We start from the raw sequence: 21,084 nt of genomic DNA on the forward strand, positions 1-21,084 counted from the left end.
TTAGATGGTTTGATAAAATTGAGCACTATAGAATTATTGTGGATAAAGTCCAATTTCAATCTTTGTGACTAATTCAGAAACTCTATGATGGATAAGACATGTTATAAAAAGACTTCAACGAATTTGGTCCCCAATCCGATTCGAGAGCTTGTGAGATTCTCTCCATCGGGTATATTCGGATAAGGAATTGAAAAATTAAGATGCTGCTCGAAGATAATGAGGAGCATCCAGAATTGATTTTTTTATGATTGCAGATCGTTGCAATTTTTTGATCGTTGATTAATTTGAGATTTGAGCAACAATCATTGGAGGAATGATTATTTCCGCATTAAAGATTAAGATTTTTATCATTAATGGTATCAAAGATATCTTTATGCTATTTTGTTCAGTCTATGATCTTGATACGATCTTAAAAAAAAAAAATTGTATATATAATTATGAATCATTGAGATACAATTAGAAACCTAATCAGCTTCTGGGGCCAGGCCAACCTATTCAAGGCGGTGAATTATGAACAAACAAGCAAGCAAGAAGAAGTCGACCATGCGAAGAGCAACAGTAGTAAACAGATTTAGTTTGCAGATATAAATTGCCGAAAATTCAGACTTTAAGCGCTTCCAAAACAAGCGAAGTATTGACTGTTTTGTCTAACATAATCAATCCTTGTCGATTGTTTTCCCACAGATCCTTTCGTTATCACTTCAGGCATTGGTGGGTGGTGTCCACTGGTGTCTGGTCCTGCCAACATCTCACATGGTAGGTGATGCCTCGCTTTTCTATAGATTAACCACATGACCCTGTTATTTTGATGAAAATTAACCACATATCTTGTTAAAATTTTGGTATGTCGTAGCCATACATGCATGTCCTGGGTCACCACCACATAACTATATTGTGCAGATAACTAATTATGCTGATGCTGATGCATGCTTCTAGGTATACAGTACATGAATGGCCGCCACATACTCAAAATTTTAGGAGCTGGGTGTCAACACAGGGTATACATCCCCTGCCTAATCAGTGGAGCTTATAATTTCATCGTGCATTCCTAAGATTTAGAGATCTAGGATCATCCATGGTGCGCATTTTGCACCATAAGGGTGGTACAAGCTTGGATGGCCATCACATCATCCATTTTAGAGATGGATGGCTCTCTTTTATCTCACCTACATCTTGTATTGCATTAAAAAAGAACTCGTTCAGTTTCTCAAGATAAAAGAGAGCTATCCATTTGGGAAATACATCATGTAGCAAAACTAGGACCGAGGCAAATAGTGTTCAACCAAGTCGCATCAGCAAGGCCTTTTTGGAATTTACTTGTGTTGGTTGTAAGGTGAACTTAAGGTCCATGCAAGATCAACTTGGAGTGGTTACATTCTGTAAGATTGTCAATAATCCCATAATGGACCATAAGTATTATATGTGTTGAGAGAGAGAGAGGTAGATGGTTGCATTTATTTTTTTTTAATAATTGAGAGCGTTTAGTAGCTGATCCGTTGATGAGTGGGGGGAGGGGGATGGTGGGGGAATTAATTTTGTGGGCTTTTCTAAAGTCTTCTTTTCTTAAGGTTTTTCCAGCCACACTTATTATTATAAAAGCTATGGTAAGGCGTCTTCACCTAAAGAGGGTGCACCGTGCCCTCTTAGAATCTCTATATAAAGAGATCAAAATGGCTCAGCACCAGAGCACCTCCAAAGGTCTTATGGAGATGGGGTTGCTTCTCTTTCTTGCTCTCTCTTTTCTCCTTGCAACAGCATCTTCTCTCATAGACGCTCCCCTCAGCTCATGCTCTTCCAAATTCAAGAGTAATCTTCTCCACCTTTGCCTTCTGATATATTGATGTTTCTGAACTAATCATGTCTCTTTTTATAAGATACTGAAACCAGAGTTGAATTTTTCTCTGATATCTCTTTCATCCTGTGTCTCTTGTATTTTTTTTTTTCTCTTTAAGCTCTATATGCTTTGCTCACTTATTTATAAAAGTATGAGATTTTAGCTAGTTTAGCTGAGATTGTTGTGACCCAACCGAGGCCCCTCCTCTCTCTCTCTCTTTCTCTGATGAAATATAAGAGTTCTGATCTGCCTTTGATAATATAATAAAAACAGAGCCTTTTGTAGTTTGAATTAAATTAAAAAAAAAACATGCTAGTGTTTTATAAAGCCTAAATAAAGGGTGATTTTGCTGGAAAGAAAAAAAAAGAAGCTAAAAAACAATGGGTAACCTCAGCAGCAACTTAAACATCATCATCTCGCCGACTATATCTGATTTCTTGGATTGGCTAAATCTTGATGAAGCAACGAAAATATTTTATCAGAATTTCGTTGCTAGAAAGAATTTTAGGTAGTATTTTGGAACATTAAAAAATATTCACAACGTAAGAAAAAAATTATATCCTGTTTCTTTATTGGAAAATTGGTTGCTTTCTTTTTGAGAAAATAGAAATCTTTAGAAAATCTCTGGATTTTTTATTGTCTAAATGCGAAGTCAGCATAGTAATCTGGTGCTTAGTCAGGAAGCCATCAAAGACTTGACATAAAGTAAGCTTATCATGCTAAAAGAGATCATTCCCTCTGGAGACTTTGAGCTATTTATTTCTATGGTATGAATCATCGGGCTATTAATAGGGCAGGTCTGGAGGCAGCACTTTCAGATCTTTTACCGCGCCTAAGTTGAAAGACCTAGCCAGAACAAAGTTAAATTGGTCGGAGTCCCTGAATCTAGCCACTTGGAAGTCACAAACTAAAAACCCAGCCATGTAAGGTAAAATTCTTTACGACATAATGATGTGACAGCATGCAACGTGACAAATCTTCCTAACAAAAACATATTACCCTGTGGGTAAAGCGGCCCGCCCTCTGTAAGCAATTTTTTTACATTGAGATCGTGAAGGCTAATGATTGAGATTTGCCAACTTATACGTTGTGATAGTGGTGCTCTCGCCGCTAAAGCTCATCATCAAATAAAACATAGACGCATGTACATAAATACTTAGATAATGTATATAGTGAACCAGAGGGTGGTTGATTGGATTTTAGGGTAGATACCATCAGTTCTGGTAAGATAACTGTTGGATGTGTCCTACAATTTTTAAGTTATTTACATATCAAAAATCATATGATTTAGGGACTACTAGTTTATATATAGGATGGTTAAAATGATATATATTATTTTTGTTATTTAAACTGTGGATTCTTTGTCAATAGATATACAGAACATGACCTGATCTTTTTTGGTATGTAAACATTTTAGAGGATATTCAACAGCTTAGATTATTGAAATTGGCCCTTTGTCACTTGATCAAAATTGATTGAAGCCAGTTGAAATCTAGTCAATCAGATTCTAGTTCACATCTTTCTTTGTCTCTATATGTTTCTTAGAGAAATTAAGAGAGGTCCCCTACAAAAAGTTATGGATAGGAGCAACATAGAAAGTAACCTCCGCAAAAAGTTGCAAACGGGGATTCAATAACATTATTGGTGTAAAAGCATGCTACTTCATTGTAGACACCTAAATGGAATCCACTTTTCTTAATTGAAACAATTTATGAGAGAATAACTGAATCACAAGATACCATTGCAGTGCCGAGAAATTTTATGTGGATATGAGTGGGGTGTTAAGAAATTTCCCCTTTTTTTTTTTTAAATTCCTTTTCGAAGTTAAACATTCCGTGATAAACATACTCATGAAGCATGCATTGTTCTGTCATTATATTCAGAATTCATATCATGAACATAGAGTTGGACCCAACTACCTATTAAACTGATGGGTGTGTTTACTTCCAAGCCAACTTGGTAGCCTCACGCTATAATGTAACCCACCTAATTCACCAACTAATTACTTGATGTCCTTGCATCACAGCGGACCACCACCACAACCACCATCTCAACGGCTCCGGCCTCCACCTCGTCCTCCACCACCCGCGGAGCCCCTGCGCCCCCGCCACCCTCCACCACCTCCCCTTCTCCACCGTCCTCTCCCACGACGACTCCCGCGCGCAATTCCTCGCCGCCCGGCTGACCAAAACCTCCCACCGGCCGAGATCCCCCCTCCTCAACCCAAACGCCGCCAGCGTCCCCCTCAGCTCCGGCATGCCGATCGGCGCCGGCAACTACATCACCCGCGTCGGCCTCGGCACCCCCTCCACCTCCTACGTCATGCTCGTCGACACCGGTTCCTCCCTCACCTGGGTCCAGTGCTCCCCCTGCCGCGTCTCCTGCCACGACCAGGTCGGCTCCCCCTTCGACCCCTCCGCCTCCGCCACCTACCGCTCCGTCTCCTGCTCCGCCCCCGAGTGCGACGGCCTCGAGTCCGCCACCCTCAACCCCTCCGCTTGCACCACCTCCAACGTCTGCATCTACCAGGCCAGCTACGGCGACAGTTCCTTCTCCGTCGGCTACCTCGGCAGGGACTCCCTCTCCCTCGGCACCGGCGGAGTCTTCCCCAGCTTCGTCTACGGCTGCGGCCAGGACAACGAGGGCCTCTTCGGTAGGTCGGCCGGCCTCATCGGCCTCGCACGTAACAAGCTATCCCTGCTATCCCAGCTCGCACCAAAGTTCGGCAACGTCTTCTCCTACTGCTTGCCCACCACCGCGTCCACCGGATATCTCTCCATCGGGTCATACCCGCCGGCGCCGTATGTATACACCCCCATGGTCTCCAGCTCGTCGGACGACTCTTTGTACTACGTCAGGCTCACCGGCATCACGGTCGGAGGGAAGGGGATCGCGGCGGCGCCGTCGGCGTACACCACTGTGCCGACGATCATCGACTCGGGGACCGTGATCAGTCGGCTGCCGTCCGATGTCTACTCGGCGTTGAGCAAGGCGGTGGTGGCGGCGCTCGGGGGGCGTGCGCGGGCGCCGGCGTACTCGATACTGGACACGTGCTACAAGGGCAGTGCAACGGGGCTGGTGGCGCCGGAGGTGGACATGGCGTTCCAAGGCGGCGCGACGTTGAAGCTGCCGACGAGGAACGTGATGATCGACGTGGATAGCAGTACGACGTGCCTGGCGTTCGCGCCGACCCAGAGGGTGGCGATCATCGGGAACAGGCAGCAGCAGACCTTTCGGGTGGCGTACGATTTGGCGAGGTCTAGGATTGGGTTCGCCGCCGGTGGGTGCGGGTGAGGGAGTCGTGGCTGTGATGGTGGTGTTGGTGCTGGTGGCGGTGGCGGTGGTGGGGATAGTCTGGTAAGAAAGACGGTTGTGCATAGGCTATTCTTACTGTGAGGAATAGGGGAACTTAATAAAGCACCAAAACGGGGATATGGTATCATCGGGATATGGTATTCCAAATGGAAGGTGACCATGTCCATGACTGAGGGACTATGTATCGCAGGCCAGTGAGCTGGCCAATATCTTAGCCATTAGGTATTCGAAATCAGACTGCTGCAACGTGTACAAATGGGGTTACCATTTGTGTTTTGTGTGTGGGAATAATGGTTTTTGTCACGTACAAAATGACGCGTAGCTAACGTGTATGATTTTATTGTTTATTTATTCTTGCTTAATTTTATGGTTGGAGGATGTGGCCGTTTCTCGCTCTTGTATGGATAGTGGATACTCTGCGACCGTTGGTTGAAGAAAACTCCTATTTTAAAATTTTAGGATCATCTGCTAAGAATTCTGCCACTCAAATTCTAGGATTAATAATTCCTTCAAAGAATTAAAATTTTAATTTTATAAATATTAAAATTATGAGATTATTGGCATCTCAAAAAACCCTTCATATATATCAACTCATCTTGTCTTACTAGCAAATTACTTGCGCTATACAATAAGCCGATATTAAACGATCATAAAAAATATTTGATAAAAATATAATAATAATTTTAAAATAATAATAATTTTTAGTTGGAATTATATTTTTTTAAAAAAATATCATGATTTTATTCCTCGTTCTTGGTGACATATTGTCATTCAACATAAAATATATAATACTATCCGATATCATAAACAGTTATATATATCAAGTATAAAATACTTGAAATTGTTATGTATGGTAGGATTCAATCAATGTAGGTCAAAAAATCAGAAAATACATCATCAATATTTGTCAACAAGGGCTTTTTTACTCAAATTGGAAAAAATGCATAGAAAAATTAATTTGAAAGAATTAAAAAGAATTAAAATATATATATATATATATATATATATATATATATATAATTAACATATCATATTATCTTATTGACACACTAATTTATACTAATATTATATAATAATTAGATTATTAAAATATTATCATTTTTTCATAAATTAAAGTAAAAGAAAAGCCAATGTAATATAATTTCCTACAATTTCTACATAATATTTATATAAGGACGCCCACAAAAGAAAATTAAAAATATCAAAAATATGCAAGTGACTGCAGACAATTTCTATGCAATCAAGCATTTTTAAAATTAATTTTTGCATAATTTTTCTGTGGGGACAAGTACGTAATAAAAAGGTGTATGGAGCTTTTATGTGTTTGAAATGCATAAAAAAATATTAAACGATCATAAAAAAATATTTGATAAAAATATAATAATAATTTTAAAATAATAATAATTTTTAGTTGGAATTATATTTTTTTAAAAAAATATCTTGATTTTATTTCTCGTTCTTGGTGACATATTGTCATTTAACACAAAATATATAATACTATCCGATATCATAATAAATAGCTATATATATCAAGAATAAAATACTTGAAATTGTTACGTATGGTAGGATTCGATCAATGTAGGTCAAAAAAATCAGAAAATACATCATCAATATTCGTCAACAAGGACTTCTCTACTCAAATTGGAAAAAATATATAGAAAAATTTATTTGAAAGAATTAAAAAGAATTAAAATATATATATTTAATTAACATATTATATTATCTTATTGACACACTAATTTATACTAATATTATATAACAATTAGATTATTAAAATATTATCATTTTTTCATAAATTAAAGCAAAAGAAAAGCCAATGTAATATAATTTCTTACAATTTCTACATAATATTTATACAAGGATGCCCACAAAAGAAAATCAAAAATATCAAAAATATGCAAGTGACTGCAGACAATTTCTATGCAATCAAGCATTTTTAAAATTAATTTTTGCATAATTTTTCTATGGGGACAAGTACGTAATAAGAGGGTGTATGGAGCTTTTATGCGTTTGAAACGTATAAATTACTCTATGTGACCACCCCTTTAAATAACCAACCTCTCTCTCTTCCAACTCTTCCATTCCACTGATTATCCACCTTTGCCCTTTATCTCCTGATGTCTCTTCGATTTTCTTCTTCTTCTCCCTTTGACAGCCTATTTCTATGTCGAATTAACTCCTATCGTCCCTCGTCGGTCGGATCCCGTCGTTATGGCTCGATTTTACCATTTGAGGATGCACACCAGAGAGGCTCATATCTATGGCTGCGGATCCGTCATTTTCTCTGCTAATGAGGAAGTGCGCCATCGGCAAGATGTGCTACCCATGGGTCGCTGTGAGGGTTTCTGTCTCTGATACCATCTCTTATCATGTTCTCTTTTCCCTTCATTCATAGTCGGCCACTCATGATTCACTTTTTTTCTTCTTTATTTCTCTTTTCATTTTTTCTCTTGTCACCCACCTCGAACCCCAATCCTAGCCCTCTTCATCACCATCCCCATCTCCATAATACCAACCCTGACCCTAGCCCTAACCGTAATCGAGAGCTCTCTACAACCCTATCACCATCTCGATCTTTGCAACCCCAACCTTAACCTTAACCTTATCCCTTCCCTCTGCAACTTTCTCAACCTGAAATCCTAGCTTTCAACACTGTCATCCCCATCTCCGTGGATCAAACCCTAAACCCTAGCTTTCTCAACCCAAAACCTTAGCCATCCATGGACCAAACTCTAACCTAACCCAAACCCTGGTGCTAATTCTAATCCTCCCCACTACCATCCCGATCTCAGCCCTAGCCATAACTTGAACCCTTACCATCCCAACCCTAACCGTCCGCCATCTCCACCTTTGTCATCCAAACCTTAACCTTGACCCACTGCCATCCCCACTTCCGTGGACCAAACCCTAATCCTAACCCCAGCACTAATCCTAACCCTCCCCACCACCATCCCAATCCTAGCCCTAGCCTTAACCTAAATCCTTACCATCCATGGCTCTTCCCAATTGAAGACCCTAGCTCTCTCCTCCATCATCTCCACCTCTATCGTCCAAATCCTAATCCTAACTCTAACCCTAATCCGATTGCTGATCCTAACCCCAATAGGAATCTAACCCAAACCTTAAATCTAACACAAACCCTATTGGTAATCCTTGCCCAAACCTAGCCATCCAGGCAAATCGAAACCAAAAACCAACTCAAAAACTCCCAACCCAAAACCTATTAGCTCAATACCCGACAACCCAACCATCCAATAGCCCGATACCCACAAACCAAAATCCAAAAATCCGACATCCCAATAACCCACTATCGGATAGCCCAATATCCAACAACCTGGATCCTTATACCCGAATCCATAGATCCGAACCTGTTAGCTTGATTAATTAAATTGGAACTACTCAACCTAAATCTAAAATTCTAAACTAATCCTATTGAATCCAATCCCCAATCCGAAACCTAAACTAAAGTAAGAGACTAAGGGGCTATTGAGCTTTAGCAACAACCATCCTGATGCCTCTTCTCTTTTTTTCTTTCCTTCACAACACTATGAAGGGCTGCTAAAAAAATATCCATGGTGATTTCTAGGAATGGAAGGCTGCTGTATGCAGCAACCTTTCCAAATGATGATCAATAGTAGCCACATATACACGTTGATCATCATAACTCTATCTTCCACATGATGTAGCATGGAAAAAGGAAGGTTGTCAAATGATGTAGCAACCACCTGTAGATTTGATGGTAAAACATAGATAAACCTTATCTCGAGTTGGATCAAAATCCTTCCTTTCTCAAATGGAGCAGTAAGGGGAAAGGATGGCTACAAAATACTTATAGTAACCACCCCATACAACCTAAAGAGTTCAAAACAAAGAAAAAATTTTTTACAAATAAAACTGTAGCTACAATGAAGAAAATTCATCAAAGAATTCCTTCTTCCACACATGCTTGCTGCTTATGATCCAAGAAGGACATATATAATCGCCCTCTCTTTTACGAACTGTCCACCATCTGATGGGATCTTTTGCTCCCCTGCCTGAATAGTCTCCTCCATTGAATGGAATAGAGTCACCAGCACATGTGATTCTCTATCTAATTAAATCCATTAAATACTTTTCAAACAGCGTATCATCTAACAATTCAAAAACCTCATTTCTCTCGACCATCAGTCAGAAAGAACTATCCGAGAATCACTCTATTTCAAAAGTAATCCCATCCTACAATCAATATCTAGTCCTATCTCCCATCCTCTTAAATGATAATCTTTGTTATCAAGCAAGTAGATTCAGAGCATATATATATATATATATATATATATATATTTTAAGTGCTAAATGTAAGCTTCTAATATTTTTTTATTATTTCTTAAATATAGTGGGTTCAGTTGTAAAATGAATTGTGTAGGCTATTTGATGTATGACATATGGCATCTTAGATTTGTAGCATGTGGTATCTTGCATGTGCAGTGTTTATCATATTAAAAAATTATTAATTTTTTTTTAATATATTTGTATAGATTTGTATGGAAGGCAAAAAGCAGCACACAAATAAGCCTTTTGGTTTGGAGAGGACGGTCCGTAATTAATTCTAAGACTTGTGATGTTGGCTTGATAAGACGTTTGCATTAGTTTTAATACTGGTGTTTATGAATGATTGGAATGTGAAGAAAATGTCTTGCCAAACTATCGTCCGGTTCTTCTGTTATTGATTGCATTAAGAGCCGTAGCAAAATATGTAACGCAACTGAAATCACTAGCAGCCATCATCACATAACCTCATGTCCACAGCAATGGATGGTGATGTGATGCAAGATATTCATGGGCCTGTTTGGACGGTTACAAACACTGTTCTCGAATAGCTTGCATCTCACCTAAAAAGAGTGAAACTAGTAAGGCGGCTGGGCAACGGTAGGACTGAGCTATATGTATGTATGTATGCAAGGCTTGACTAACCTGACTAATTCCAATCTGTAATAGTAAGACCCTATGTATATAATCGGGTGTATATTAGAGTTTGGAGATTAATGATTAGAAAAATGCTAAACACCCCACACCATCATGATCATTATATTCCGTATCAATTCTCGACTGCCATACTGGAGAATTTGAATAAATATTGGATAATAAAAGAGAATGATCGGCGAAGAACTCATTATCTTAAGGTTGTATTTGGTAGCTGACAATCTATCCAGATTGTTGATAATTTAATATGATAATCTGAATTATCTTATGGAAGATAATCTGGATTATCTTGAGGAGGGGTGGTTATCTAGATTAACACTTCTTTGACAATATTACAATAAAAATTTTGAACAAAATTATTCTTCAAAATAATCATACAAAATCCATTACCCAACTCTCCCTCTCCCTTTTACCCCCCTCTCTATGTGCGCCCTTGGCCCACGGCTCCTCGATTTCTCTTTGCCTGCCCGTGGCTTCTCCACTCTTATCCCCCACCATCACTTGTGGCTCCTCTACATCCGTCTCCAACACCCTTATGGCTCCATACACGTTTGCCCCCTCTCCACTTCACAGTGCCCGCAATTCACGACTTCCCTCTGTCCATCATTTTTTTGTGCAACCACGACACCAATATCATTTTCGTTACTTCTCATCAGAAAAAAAGAGGAGTATTAGGATAAAATTATTTAGGATGTTTTAGAAATTTGATTTTATATTTTCCATAATCTGATTATCATATCAAATATAGTAATCGATATTACTGATAATTTAATGGTGGTAATCTATCTTGAAAGCAATCCATATTATTTTTTAAAATTATTTGGCAATACACCAAATGCAACATAAAAATTTTATAAAATAAACTGTAATTTTCCATGTCAAGATTAAGGACGCACAAAAACTTGAATGACGATAAAGTAGGATAAATTATAAAAATAAAAAGTAGAATATCCAATATCCCAATGGCCTGGGTAGAAAGGCACCTTGTGTACAAGATTTAAAGATGGTATAAATACGAATAGTAAAAGTCTATAAAGCAGGTGATGCACCAAACCCATTAATAACCAGTGGTTGAAGGGGCCGCTACCTCTACCGTCCTTTGCAAAGTGTGCTCCATTACGAAGGATATGAGAGCGACTCCTAGGTGATTGGTGTCACGTCGACGTCGGCTCTTGTCGGATTCCATGCACCCAGCGGAGCCCATGCACTCCCAACGGTGGTGGCTGGAGATTCTTGACCTGCTCCTAAAACGCCATCAGTGTGGCCTTTGAGCTAGGTGAAGTATATTCCAGAGGATTTGTACGCATGCAATCAAATCGAGTTTGAGCCAAGCGTTTAACTATTCGAGTTCAATTTAAAAAAATATTCGAGCTTAATAAAATTTTTTTGATAAAATTTTTTTTTACAATAATTATCATATAAAACTCTTCTAGCAAGAACAAAAATAATCAATGACTCTACGATTGTTTGTGATTTATATCCCAATATATAGAAAGATGTCAAACATGTTCTAATCTCATGCCCCATTGCAAAAGATTCCTGGTCCCTCATTCAAAACAGGATCCCTGCTATATTTATAGTTGACTCTTTCCAGAATCTAGTAGATATATTATCTGCTGCCCATATAGATGATAACTGCAAATCTGTTATAGCAACCTTCTGTTAGTTGTTATGGGAGAATCGCAATCGAAGGATCTTCCAGAGCCAATCACAGTCAGCTGTTTAATTAATCAAAAGAGTACATACTTATTTATTTGTGCAGGATACAGAGGATAGTATTAGGTATAATGCTCTTCCGCATCGTGGTGACTCTATACTGCTCAATTTGGGCAGGCCAACTTCTCTACTTATTGCTTGGTCACCACCTCCTTATGGAAGCCTTAAGATAAATTTTGATGCATCTGCTTTGAATGGAAAGGTGGCCGTGGGTTACGTAATTTGTGATAGTAATGGTCATCTTATCAAAGCTGCTGATAAGTCACCTTGCTACCCCATTGGCTATGCAGAAATTGTAGCAGCTTGGATGGGATTATATGATGCGCTAATTGAGTTAGGGGCAACTTATATCTATATTGAGAGTGATTCTTCTTATGCCATTGATACAATTAATAAAACACATCTACTGGTTGATCAGATTAGTCCTTTGCCGTTAGATATTTATTGCCGAAAATAATCGAATCCTAACATTCTTTTCAATCATATTTATAGACAGACAAATAAAGTAGCTGATTTTGTTATCAAATATGCTCATCAAGGTGACTGTCTCTGAAATGGATCAGTGCTAATTCATTCTGAATTGCTTTTCTTGTGGCATGCAGATAGAAGTGGAACAATGTTTGAAAGGAATAACTAGCAGATGTTTTGGTTTGCGCTAGGCCATTGGCATCATTTTAAATCTGAAACAGGAGAAAATATATGCGACAGCCGGTAATATCAAAAATTTTCTGCCTGAAGTTTTCTGTTTTTTTTTTTTTTGTGAATATATAGGAGCCAGTGGCTATACACTAAAATAGGAAGAAGAGAGTTTACATAAGAGGTAGGAGAAAAGCCAACAAACACTTATGGCACCAAATAACCAGGGATTATAATGTAAACAACATAGCACACAGTACATATATTAGCCTCTGCTAATAGCTAATAAGATACTAGAAACCTGGCATCCTAGTAGAACATGCAGCCTTAGCGAAACCAATTCTCCAGAGCTCTCCAATTCAGAAGCGCACTCATCCAACTATGCTTGGCAACCTGCCTGAGACTGCTGAAATTGAAACAAATAAGCATGAAACTCCCCAATCAGTAGAGAAGCTGGAGAAATTATAGCATTGATCAGAATTAGCTGTTGCTCTGAAGAACAGGGAGCTTCTGAATACAATGATGAACTTCTAGGAGGTTCAAACTATTAAGGACAGCAGCTCTCGCAATTCATATTAACCTGGGAACTGAAGTAAGTAGTATTGTGCCCTCTACAGGCATAAGCATCTCCCCATGGCCAATAGTATAATATCCACTGAAAAACCCAATCTAAACGCCTGCAAAACAGCAAACGAGTTAAATAATCAACTGTACCCAACTGCAGGAAGGAGCCCCTGAAAATGCTCACAGGCAACCCCGGAAAACAGAGCTCGCCCTCCCATTAGGAAACTGTAAGCAGAGTATTTGTCCACTGAGACCTGAAACCCTCTTGGAGATTGAAGTATGCTTCTCAAATTGATCATCAAACAAAAACCATAACCAGCATAGAAGACCTTGAACTCAGAGCCGATGTCAATAAAAGCCCCCCAACCATAAAAACCACACAAGCATATAAGAAAGCAGAGCTGATAATGACATCGAAAGCCTCCCAATCCCGCAGCCACTTTAAACATCCAACAGGGACCAAACTACAATATGAAAACAGTGGACAAACAAACATCATAAAGATATGGAAGGAATACATAGTCCACAACATCGGCATCATCATCGTTCATAGGCAATCCCCCAAGAATCCGCTTGAAGGATCAGAATAAAATCTACGGAAAAAGGGCTAAAAAGTTTGCAAATCAAAATCCGATTGAATAGCCAACTTAGCGAGAAAATCAGCCACCTGATCACCCTCACGAAGAGTATGAGAAAATTGAATGGTCTGGAAACAAGTTTTCCAAACATGGAAATCTCTCAATAAAGGCTCTGAATGATTGGACCCCGGAGCAGTCAGCCACTGAATGACGGTAGAAGAGTCCTCTTCAACCTAAAGCTCACTCACATGCAAATCCTTTAAAGCCACAGCAACCCCAATCCAGGCCGCCACCAACTCCGCATGGTACACCGGGCCACCATGTAATTCCCCCCCCCCCCCCCCCCCCCCCCCCCATCCTTAAAACGCTGCCTTGAAAGTCTCTAATTATGAAGGCAGCTCCTGCCTCTTGAGGTGTAACAGATGCATCAAAATTTAGCTTCAATACACCCATGGGAGGAGGGAGCCAACGAACCAATTTGGTATTTTTAACTGTCGGAAGGACTGACATAGAAGCTCCCAGCGCCACGGGTTACTTTGAGTGCATAAGAAAACCATCCCCCACAGATCATTGTGCAACAAATATAAGGCTCGGCACAGAAATTCTGTTCTTAGCTCTATGGATGGTTTTAATATTTCTGTTGTTAGTAGTCGTATGGTATTTATAGTTGAATAGTCTATATATAATCTAGATGGGATGTTGGATACTGTAATATGGGATGGTGTTTCAGGTTTTTATTAAAAATCCACCTCTTTATCTTAAAAAAAAAAAAAAAAAAAGTTAAGTCGAATCGAGGAGCTCTTTTCCCGAATAATACAAAAAAAAAACTTTTTTACCAAAATATATTCAAACCAAACTTATTTACCAAAGTGATGTAAGAGGGAAAAACGCCATTTTGAATGGCGTTTTTCCCCCTGCCACGTCACTCTCCATTTCCACGGTGGCATCGTCCCAAAAAAAAAAAAAAAAAAGGAAGAAACGCCATTTGGAATGGCGCTTTTAAAAACGCCATTCCAAATGGCGCTTTTAAAAACGCCATTTTGAATGACGTTTTTAAAAACGCCATTCAAAATGGCGTTTTCCAATTTTCCCACCCAAAAATAAAGGAAAAAATCGTGGGAAAATGGAAAATTTTGTTTTTTAAAATTTGAAATTAGTAAATAAATTAAAAATTTTAATTTTGATTGAATTTTAAAATATAAAGATTTGAATTTGTAATTCATTAAAAAAATTAATTTAGATTTTTTATTTCAATTTTTTTTTAAAAGATGTCCAAAAAAATCTTAAGAAATTAAAAAAAAATTATCATAGAAAATAAAAAAAGAGAAAAAAATATGAAAGAAATAAAAATTTGAAATTAAATTGAAAAACATCATTCGAAATACTTGTCTTCAAAATTTTTAAGAAAATTAAAAATTATAAATTTTTTTTAAAAAAAAAAAATTATAATGTAAAAATAAAAAAGAATAAAATTTTAAAGATAAATTGAAATTAAAATATTATTTCAAATTACTTTCTCAAATAAAAAATAATAAATTAAAAAAAGATTCAAAAAAATTTTAAAAATAGGTTAAAAAAATTTTATAAAAATACAAAGAATTGAAAAAAAATAGAAATTATAATTGTAATTGAATAACAAATTTTTTATTTTTTAATTTTAAGAAATAAGAACAAAAATTTTTAAAAAAAATTTAAAAATGACCTTAAAAAATTTATAAAAAGATAAAGAATTGAAAAAAAATAGAAATTGTAATTGTAAGGAAAAAAAGGGAGGAAAATTTAATTTATAACTAAATTAATTTAAATATTATTATTTTAAAAATATTTTAAATAAAGAAAAAAAGGGAGGAAAATTTAATTTGAATTAAATTTTGATCAAAAAATAAATCCAGTGTAAAGTTAAAAAATAAGAAAAAATGTGGAAAAAAAATTTTGTAAATTGAACTTTAGAAAAAATAATAATTTTTTAATTAAAAAAAAAGAATACGTAATAGAATGCTAAAAAGAAAAAATGGAAGAGAAATGAAATTATAATTTCAAATGATAACTATTTTAAAATAAATAAAAAAAAGTATCATAGGAAAATAAAAAATAACAATAAAATAAGAATTATAATTATAAATTTTAAAAAAATTTAATTTTAATTTAAATTAAAAATTATCATTTAAATTATTATTTTTATTATTTAATTTAATTTATTTATTAAAAGATTACAAATACATAATATAAAAAATTGTAAGAAAAGTAGATTTATATTTTTTAGTCGACCCCATGAATCGACTCATGGCTAAAAGAGTTTAACGGCATGCAAAATTTTTGACTGCGACACTCTGTGAGTCGATCCCTTGACTTTCTTTCTGGTAATTTTTATTTTTTAAATTTTATAAATAGAGGAAGAGAGAGGAAGAGGGAGAGAGGAGGCAGCTCACCGTCGTGCTGTCGGAGAGACGCCGGAGTAGGGAGAAGAGGGAGAAAGAAGAAGAGGGAGAAGGAGAGAAGAAGGGGGGAAAAGGAGAAAACGCCGTTTCCTTCGGTGTTTTTTTATTCTTTTTCTTTTTTCTAAATTTTTTAAATTTTTTTTCATAATTTGTTTAATTATTTGTTTTAATTTATTAAGTTTTTTAATGAGGATAGTAATTTGAATGATAATTTTTAATTTAAATTAAAGATAATTTTTTGTTTTAAATTATAATTTCTATTTTATTACCATTTTTTATCTTTTATTTACTTTTTTTATGATATATTTTTTAATTTAATTTGTAATTTTTATAATTTAAAAATATAATATTACTTTTCTTTCATTTTTATGATATATTATGTATTCTTTTCCTTTACTTAAATTTGTAAAGGAAGAAGGAGAAGATCGAGAAGGGAGAAGGAGAAGGGAGAAGGAGGGGAAAAATGGGTTTGGGGAGGGGAGAGAATGGCGTTTTCTCTTTTTTTTTATTTTTTAATTTTTTTAATATCTTTACTTATCTATTTATAATTTTTTAATAAATAAATTTAATTAAATAATAAAAATAATAATTTAAATGATATTTTCTAATTTAAATTAAAATTAATTTTTTTTAAAATTTATAATTATAATTTCTATTTTATTATTATTTTAATATTTTTTTATGATATTTTTTTAAAAATTTATTTTAAAAATTTTATCATTTCAAATTATAATTTCAGTTTTCTTTTATTTTTATCTTTTTAGCATTCTATTACGTATTCTTTTTCTTTACTTAAAAATAGACTTATTTTTTCTAAAATTCAATTCAAAGAGCAACATTTGATATATTATTATTTACGTTATAATTTTTATAATCCTTTCAGCATAACATTTTCTCTCCTAATATTCTGAGACACGTTCGAGTATGTGTATCCATATGCACCAATCATAATATCCAATCATTTAAAATTAAATAATATAAAATAAAATCAATATTTAATATTATTTAATAGAATAAAAATGTCAAACGTAAAAAAAAAATATAACAAATATGAAAAAATACTAAATACAAATACAACAAAGACTAAGTCCCACAAGAACGTCGCGGCGCCCATGATCGTCGCGGCGCACAGGTATGTGGATCAACACCAATCGCCACCAATGTTCCGGAACCTGTTCTCTCCATCTCCCGCAATATCTGAATCCGCTCGTCCTCATCAGTCGTAGATAAAGCACGACGAGCGTCCAACACGAGATCCGACATAGAATAAGTCTATAAAATAAAAATAGAACAGTTAGTATAAAACAATCAGTATAGTGTACAATATAAAACAAAAATATAACACAAATAACATAAAGTAATTTTCATAATCTTACCAAAAGACGTACAGTAGAACTCTCGCCCTCGTATCCAGAAACTGCATACTGAGACTGTCCAATGACTCGCACCGTAATGCTAAAAATCAAGTCATGTAGTCATCAGTATATGAACGACCTCTCAAAATAGGATCACCATGAACAATATGATCTCGACGTGCATCCCAAATATCGATGTACTGTGCATGTCTGATACGCCAGTCGATACGAACTCTCCCTCGTCGATCAATACGATGAAGTCCCTGGCTGATATCAAACTGCTCTGGACCCACAACCAATCGAGACGGGACCCACCGCCGGGAGAGACGGGGGCTGAGGACCGCCGTCGGGGCGCGGGAGCCCGCCGTGGCCATCGGGATGCGGGGCTCGGCCCCGGGAAGTACGGCCCGCCGGCATAACATTTTCTCTCCTAATGTTCTGAGACACGTTCGAGTATGTGTATCCATATGCACAAATCATAATATCCAATAATTTAAAATTAAATAATATAAAATGAAATCAATATTTAATATTATTCAATAGAATCAAAATGTTAAATATATCAAAAAAAATAATACAACAAAAATGTAAAAATACTAAATACAAATACAACAAAGACTAAGTCCCACAAGGACGTCGCGGCGCCCGTGGTCGCTTGGACCTTCTCAGGAAGGTCCTCGCCGGCTGCTCCTGCTGTGATAGCTCCTCTCCTATATCAGTGGAGGAGATCTGCTGATCATGCTGCTCAGGAATAACTGATGCTGTCGGATCATCTACGGACTGAGAGACCCGTTCAACTCTCTCATCTGGATACACAGATGGACCTGAAAAAAAAGTATCATACTCATGTGGCCAACTGGTACCCGGTGATGGCATCTGGGGGATGTAGGACGAAGAAGACGCTGCCATCTGTGGATGAAAAGACGGTGGCATCTGTGCAGCATCGAATGATGACATATGCGGAATATGCGGTGATGGCATATGTGAAGCATATGGTGACGGCGTATAACTCATATCTGGCGTCCGAACTGCTCCATACCAAGGCGCACAGGTATGTGGATCAACACCAATCGCCCTCAATGCTCCAGAACCTGTTCTCTCCATCTCCCGCAGTATCTGAATCCGCTCGTCCTCATCAGTCGTAGATAAAGCACGACGAGTGTCCAACACGAGATCCGACACAGAATCAGTCTATAAAATCAAAATAGAACTGTTAGTATAAAACAATCAGTATAGTGTACAATATAAAACAAAAATATAACACAAATAACATGAAGTAATTTTCGTAATCTTACCAAAAGACGTACAGTAGAACTCTCGCCCTCGTATCCAGAAACTGCATACTGAGACTGTCCAATGACTCGCACCGTAATGCTAAAAAACCAAGCCATGTAGTCATCAGTATATGAACGACCTCTCAAAATAGGATCACCATGAACAATGTGATCTCGACGTGCATCCCAAATATCGATGTACTGTGCATGTCTGATACGTCAGTCGATACGAGCTCTCCCTCGTCGATCAATACGATGAAGTCCCTGGCTGGTATCAAACTGCTCTGGAATGCCCTGAGTCTGACCAAACTGCCGCAGGACACGATCGGGAAGATGCCACTCTACCACATCAAAACAAATAAGCGGCACCCTAGCAGTCCATATGTCGTGTCCAACTGTACACATCTGCGGCAGTATAGCCAATATCCCATCTGTATATGGCTCCCACAAAAACTGATATAATATAGTTAAAATAAAAAAAATTAATAAAAATTTATAATAGATTATGAATACTGTAAATTGATATTTGTAAAAAATTTAAAATTTACCCGTCTAGATATATCAACTAATGTATCCAACTGGCACCTATAAACCCGTGCCACTCTTGTCGATACGTGATGAACGTTGAATGCAACGTTCCATCTGTTTCACAATGTACTAATATTAAATAAATTTAAAATAAAAAAATTTAAATAAAAATAATAATATTTCGATACCTGTATCCTAATGGTCCGTCTAGTCTGAATGGAACATCAGGATCCTGCTGCTCTGATGGCATCTCGAGCAACTGTCGTCGTAATGGACTGATAGTCGGCATACGCTCCCATACCCAAATCTGCAAATTTTAAAAATTAAATAAATAATATATTCAATATCAAATATAATTAAATATTAAAAATAAAAAATTTTAATTCACATACCTGCAATAATACAAGATAACCGCCAATCTCGCTCTGATCAGCATAGGCCCCCCGACACATAGCTCGGTATAGACAAGCTAGTACTGCACTGCCCCAACTGAGTCGACGAGCGAAGTCTAAATCCTCTAATAATGACAAAAACATCAACTTCATCTTATTCGATGAAGTATCAGGTAACAGGACACCACCTAACAATCGCAGCACCTGACCCCTAACATATTGCTGCACCATCTCCTCCGGTGCATCATCCGCAATATGAAAATGACGATAACGATCATCCAAACACTCAATCCTGAGTCGTGAATGATCGAAAAAATGTGCGTCGGGCTCAAACCCTAACAATCGCAAGCACAAAGCCTGCCACTCCGGAATGGTAAGTGCGGGATCAACTCCGGTAACTGGATCTCCATCAACTGGTAGTCCAGTAAGGATGCTGACATCCTGTAAACTGATGGTCGCCTCACCAAATGGAAGATGAAATGTGTGTCTCTGGACGCCATCTCTCAAGCAAAGCAGTAATAAGACCAACGTCCATCTGTATACGACCGATCCGATATACTCCATAAAATCCCAGATATCGTAAATAATCTAACACTCTATCTGGGATATCCTCTGTCCTCCAGAAATCTGCATCGGATCGTCGTAGACGAAGATGTCTGGACTCCTGCAATAAAATATAATAATTAGATAACGTATATGATTTTTAAAATAAAAATTTAAAGAGTAAAAAAGATTGTAATGCTTACGCCGCCATCTAAAATAGTCTGCGATCGATGATGCTCCTGCAATGTAAGAATACTGCTGTCTCGAGGACCGGGATATCGTGGATCGTAAGCCATAATACGCTGTCTCAAGCAATATTATCACAGATATATTAAAAAAAATAAGATAATATATTTAAATTTTTTTTTAAAATATAATATTATCACACAATACAACTTAAACACAAAATTCAGTTCATTTCAACATATTTTATATATATTTTATACGGATAACGTAGAATATTATACATTGATCAATTGACAGGTCTACATTTTCATGAAATACAATATATTTAAAAATTTAAAATATAATTGAATCTAATTAAATAAAGATAAAAATAAAAATAATTAATGAGATAAAAAAAAACGAGCGTCGGAATCCATGGACCCCACCGTCATCGCAACCCATCGCATCGGAGCCATCACCATGCGGGGCCCGCCTTCAGGGCATGCGGCCCCACCGACCGTCTGGGCCCACCGCCGAGACGCGGGGCCCGCCGTCAGGGCATGCAGCCCCACCGGAAGAGGCGGGGCCGAGGACCGTCGTCGGAGTGCGGGCCCGCCTTGGCTACCGGGACGCGGGGCCCACCGTCGGCCGTCTGTGGCCAGCAACTGAAGAGAAGGGAGAGAGAGAAGAAGAGAGAGAGGAGGGCGCGGGGCCCGCCGTCGGGGGGAGCTCGCCACCGGCCGTCGGCCAAGGAGAAGGGAGAGAGAGAGGAAGAGAGAGAGGAGGG

The 21,084-nt window shown here is 37.4% G+C and overlaps 2 protein-coding genes and 1 long non-coding RNA gene across 3 annotated transcripts; 1 reads left to right on the plus strand and 2 right to left on the minus strand.

Annotated features, from left to right (window-relative positions):
- Nucleotides 1-1,623: 1,623 nt before the first annotated feature.
- Nucleotides 1,624-5,521, plus strand: LOC105050031 (aspartyl protease family protein At5g10770). Its single transcript, XM_010929882.3, has 2 exons — nt 1,624-1,806; nt 3,861-5,521. Exons 1-2 carry the CDS (start codon nt 1,671-1,673, stop codon nt 5,126-5,128), a joined length of 1,404 nt encoding a protein of 467 aa, XP_010928184.3. The 5' UTR covers nt 1,624-1,670; the 3' UTR covers nt 5,129-5,521.
- A 12,147-nt stretch (nt 5,522-17,668) lies between these two features.
- On the minus strand, nt 17,669-18,844 carry LOC140851168 (uncharacterized). Its single transcript, XM_073242747.1, has 3 exons — nt 18,691-18,844; nt 18,302-18,586; nt 17,669-17,833 (listed from the first exon to the last, which is right to left on the minus strand). Exons 1-3 carry the CDS (start codon nt 18,784-18,786, stop codon nt 17,669-17,671), a joined length of 546 nt encoding a protein of 181 aa, XP_073098848.1. The 5' UTR covers nt 18,787-18,844.
- Nucleotides 18,845-19,243: 399 nt separating this feature from the next.
- LOC140859723 (uncharacterized) lies at nt 19,244-19,716 on the minus strand. Its single transcript, XR_012143442.1, has 3 exons — nt 19,590-19,716; nt 19,386-19,504; nt 19,244-19,311 (listed from the first exon to the last, which is right to left on the minus strand). It is a non-coding gene; the product is annotated as an uncharacterized lncRNA (long non-coding RNA).
- Between the last annotated feature and the right edge of the window lie 1,368 nt (nt 19,717-21,084).

This window comes from Elaeis guineensis, chromosome 8 (genome assembly GCF_000442705.2).
Source record: "Elaeis guineensis isolate ETL-2024a chromosome 8, EG11, whole genome shotgun sequence".
In the NCBI taxonomy this organism is placed as follows: domain Eukaryota; kingdom Viridiplantae; phylum Streptophyta; class Magnoliopsida; order Arecales; family Arecaceae; genus Elaeis; species Elaeis guineensis.

Coding starts and splice junctions, on each gene's coding strand:
- LOC140851168 (XM_073242747.1), bottom strand. CDS start 18,786: ATGGCTTGGTTTTTTAGCATTACGGTGCGAGTCATTGGACAGTCTCAG. Junction 18,587..18,690: donor GTTCTACTGTACGTCTTTTG/GTAAGATTACGA, acceptor TTGATTTTATAG/ACTGATTCTGTGTCGGATCT. Junction 17,834..18,301: donor CGTCTTTTCATCCACAGATG/GCAGCGTCTTCT, acceptor AACGTGTCTCAG/AACATTAGGAGAGAAAATGT.
- LOC105050031 (XM_010929882.3), top strand. CDS start 1,671: ATGGCTCAGCACCAGAGCACCTCCAAAGGTCTTATGGAGATGGGGTTG. Junction 1,807..3,860: donor ATGCTCTTCCAAATTCAAGA/GTAATCTTCTCC, acceptor CTTGCATCACAG/CGGACCACCACCACAACCAC.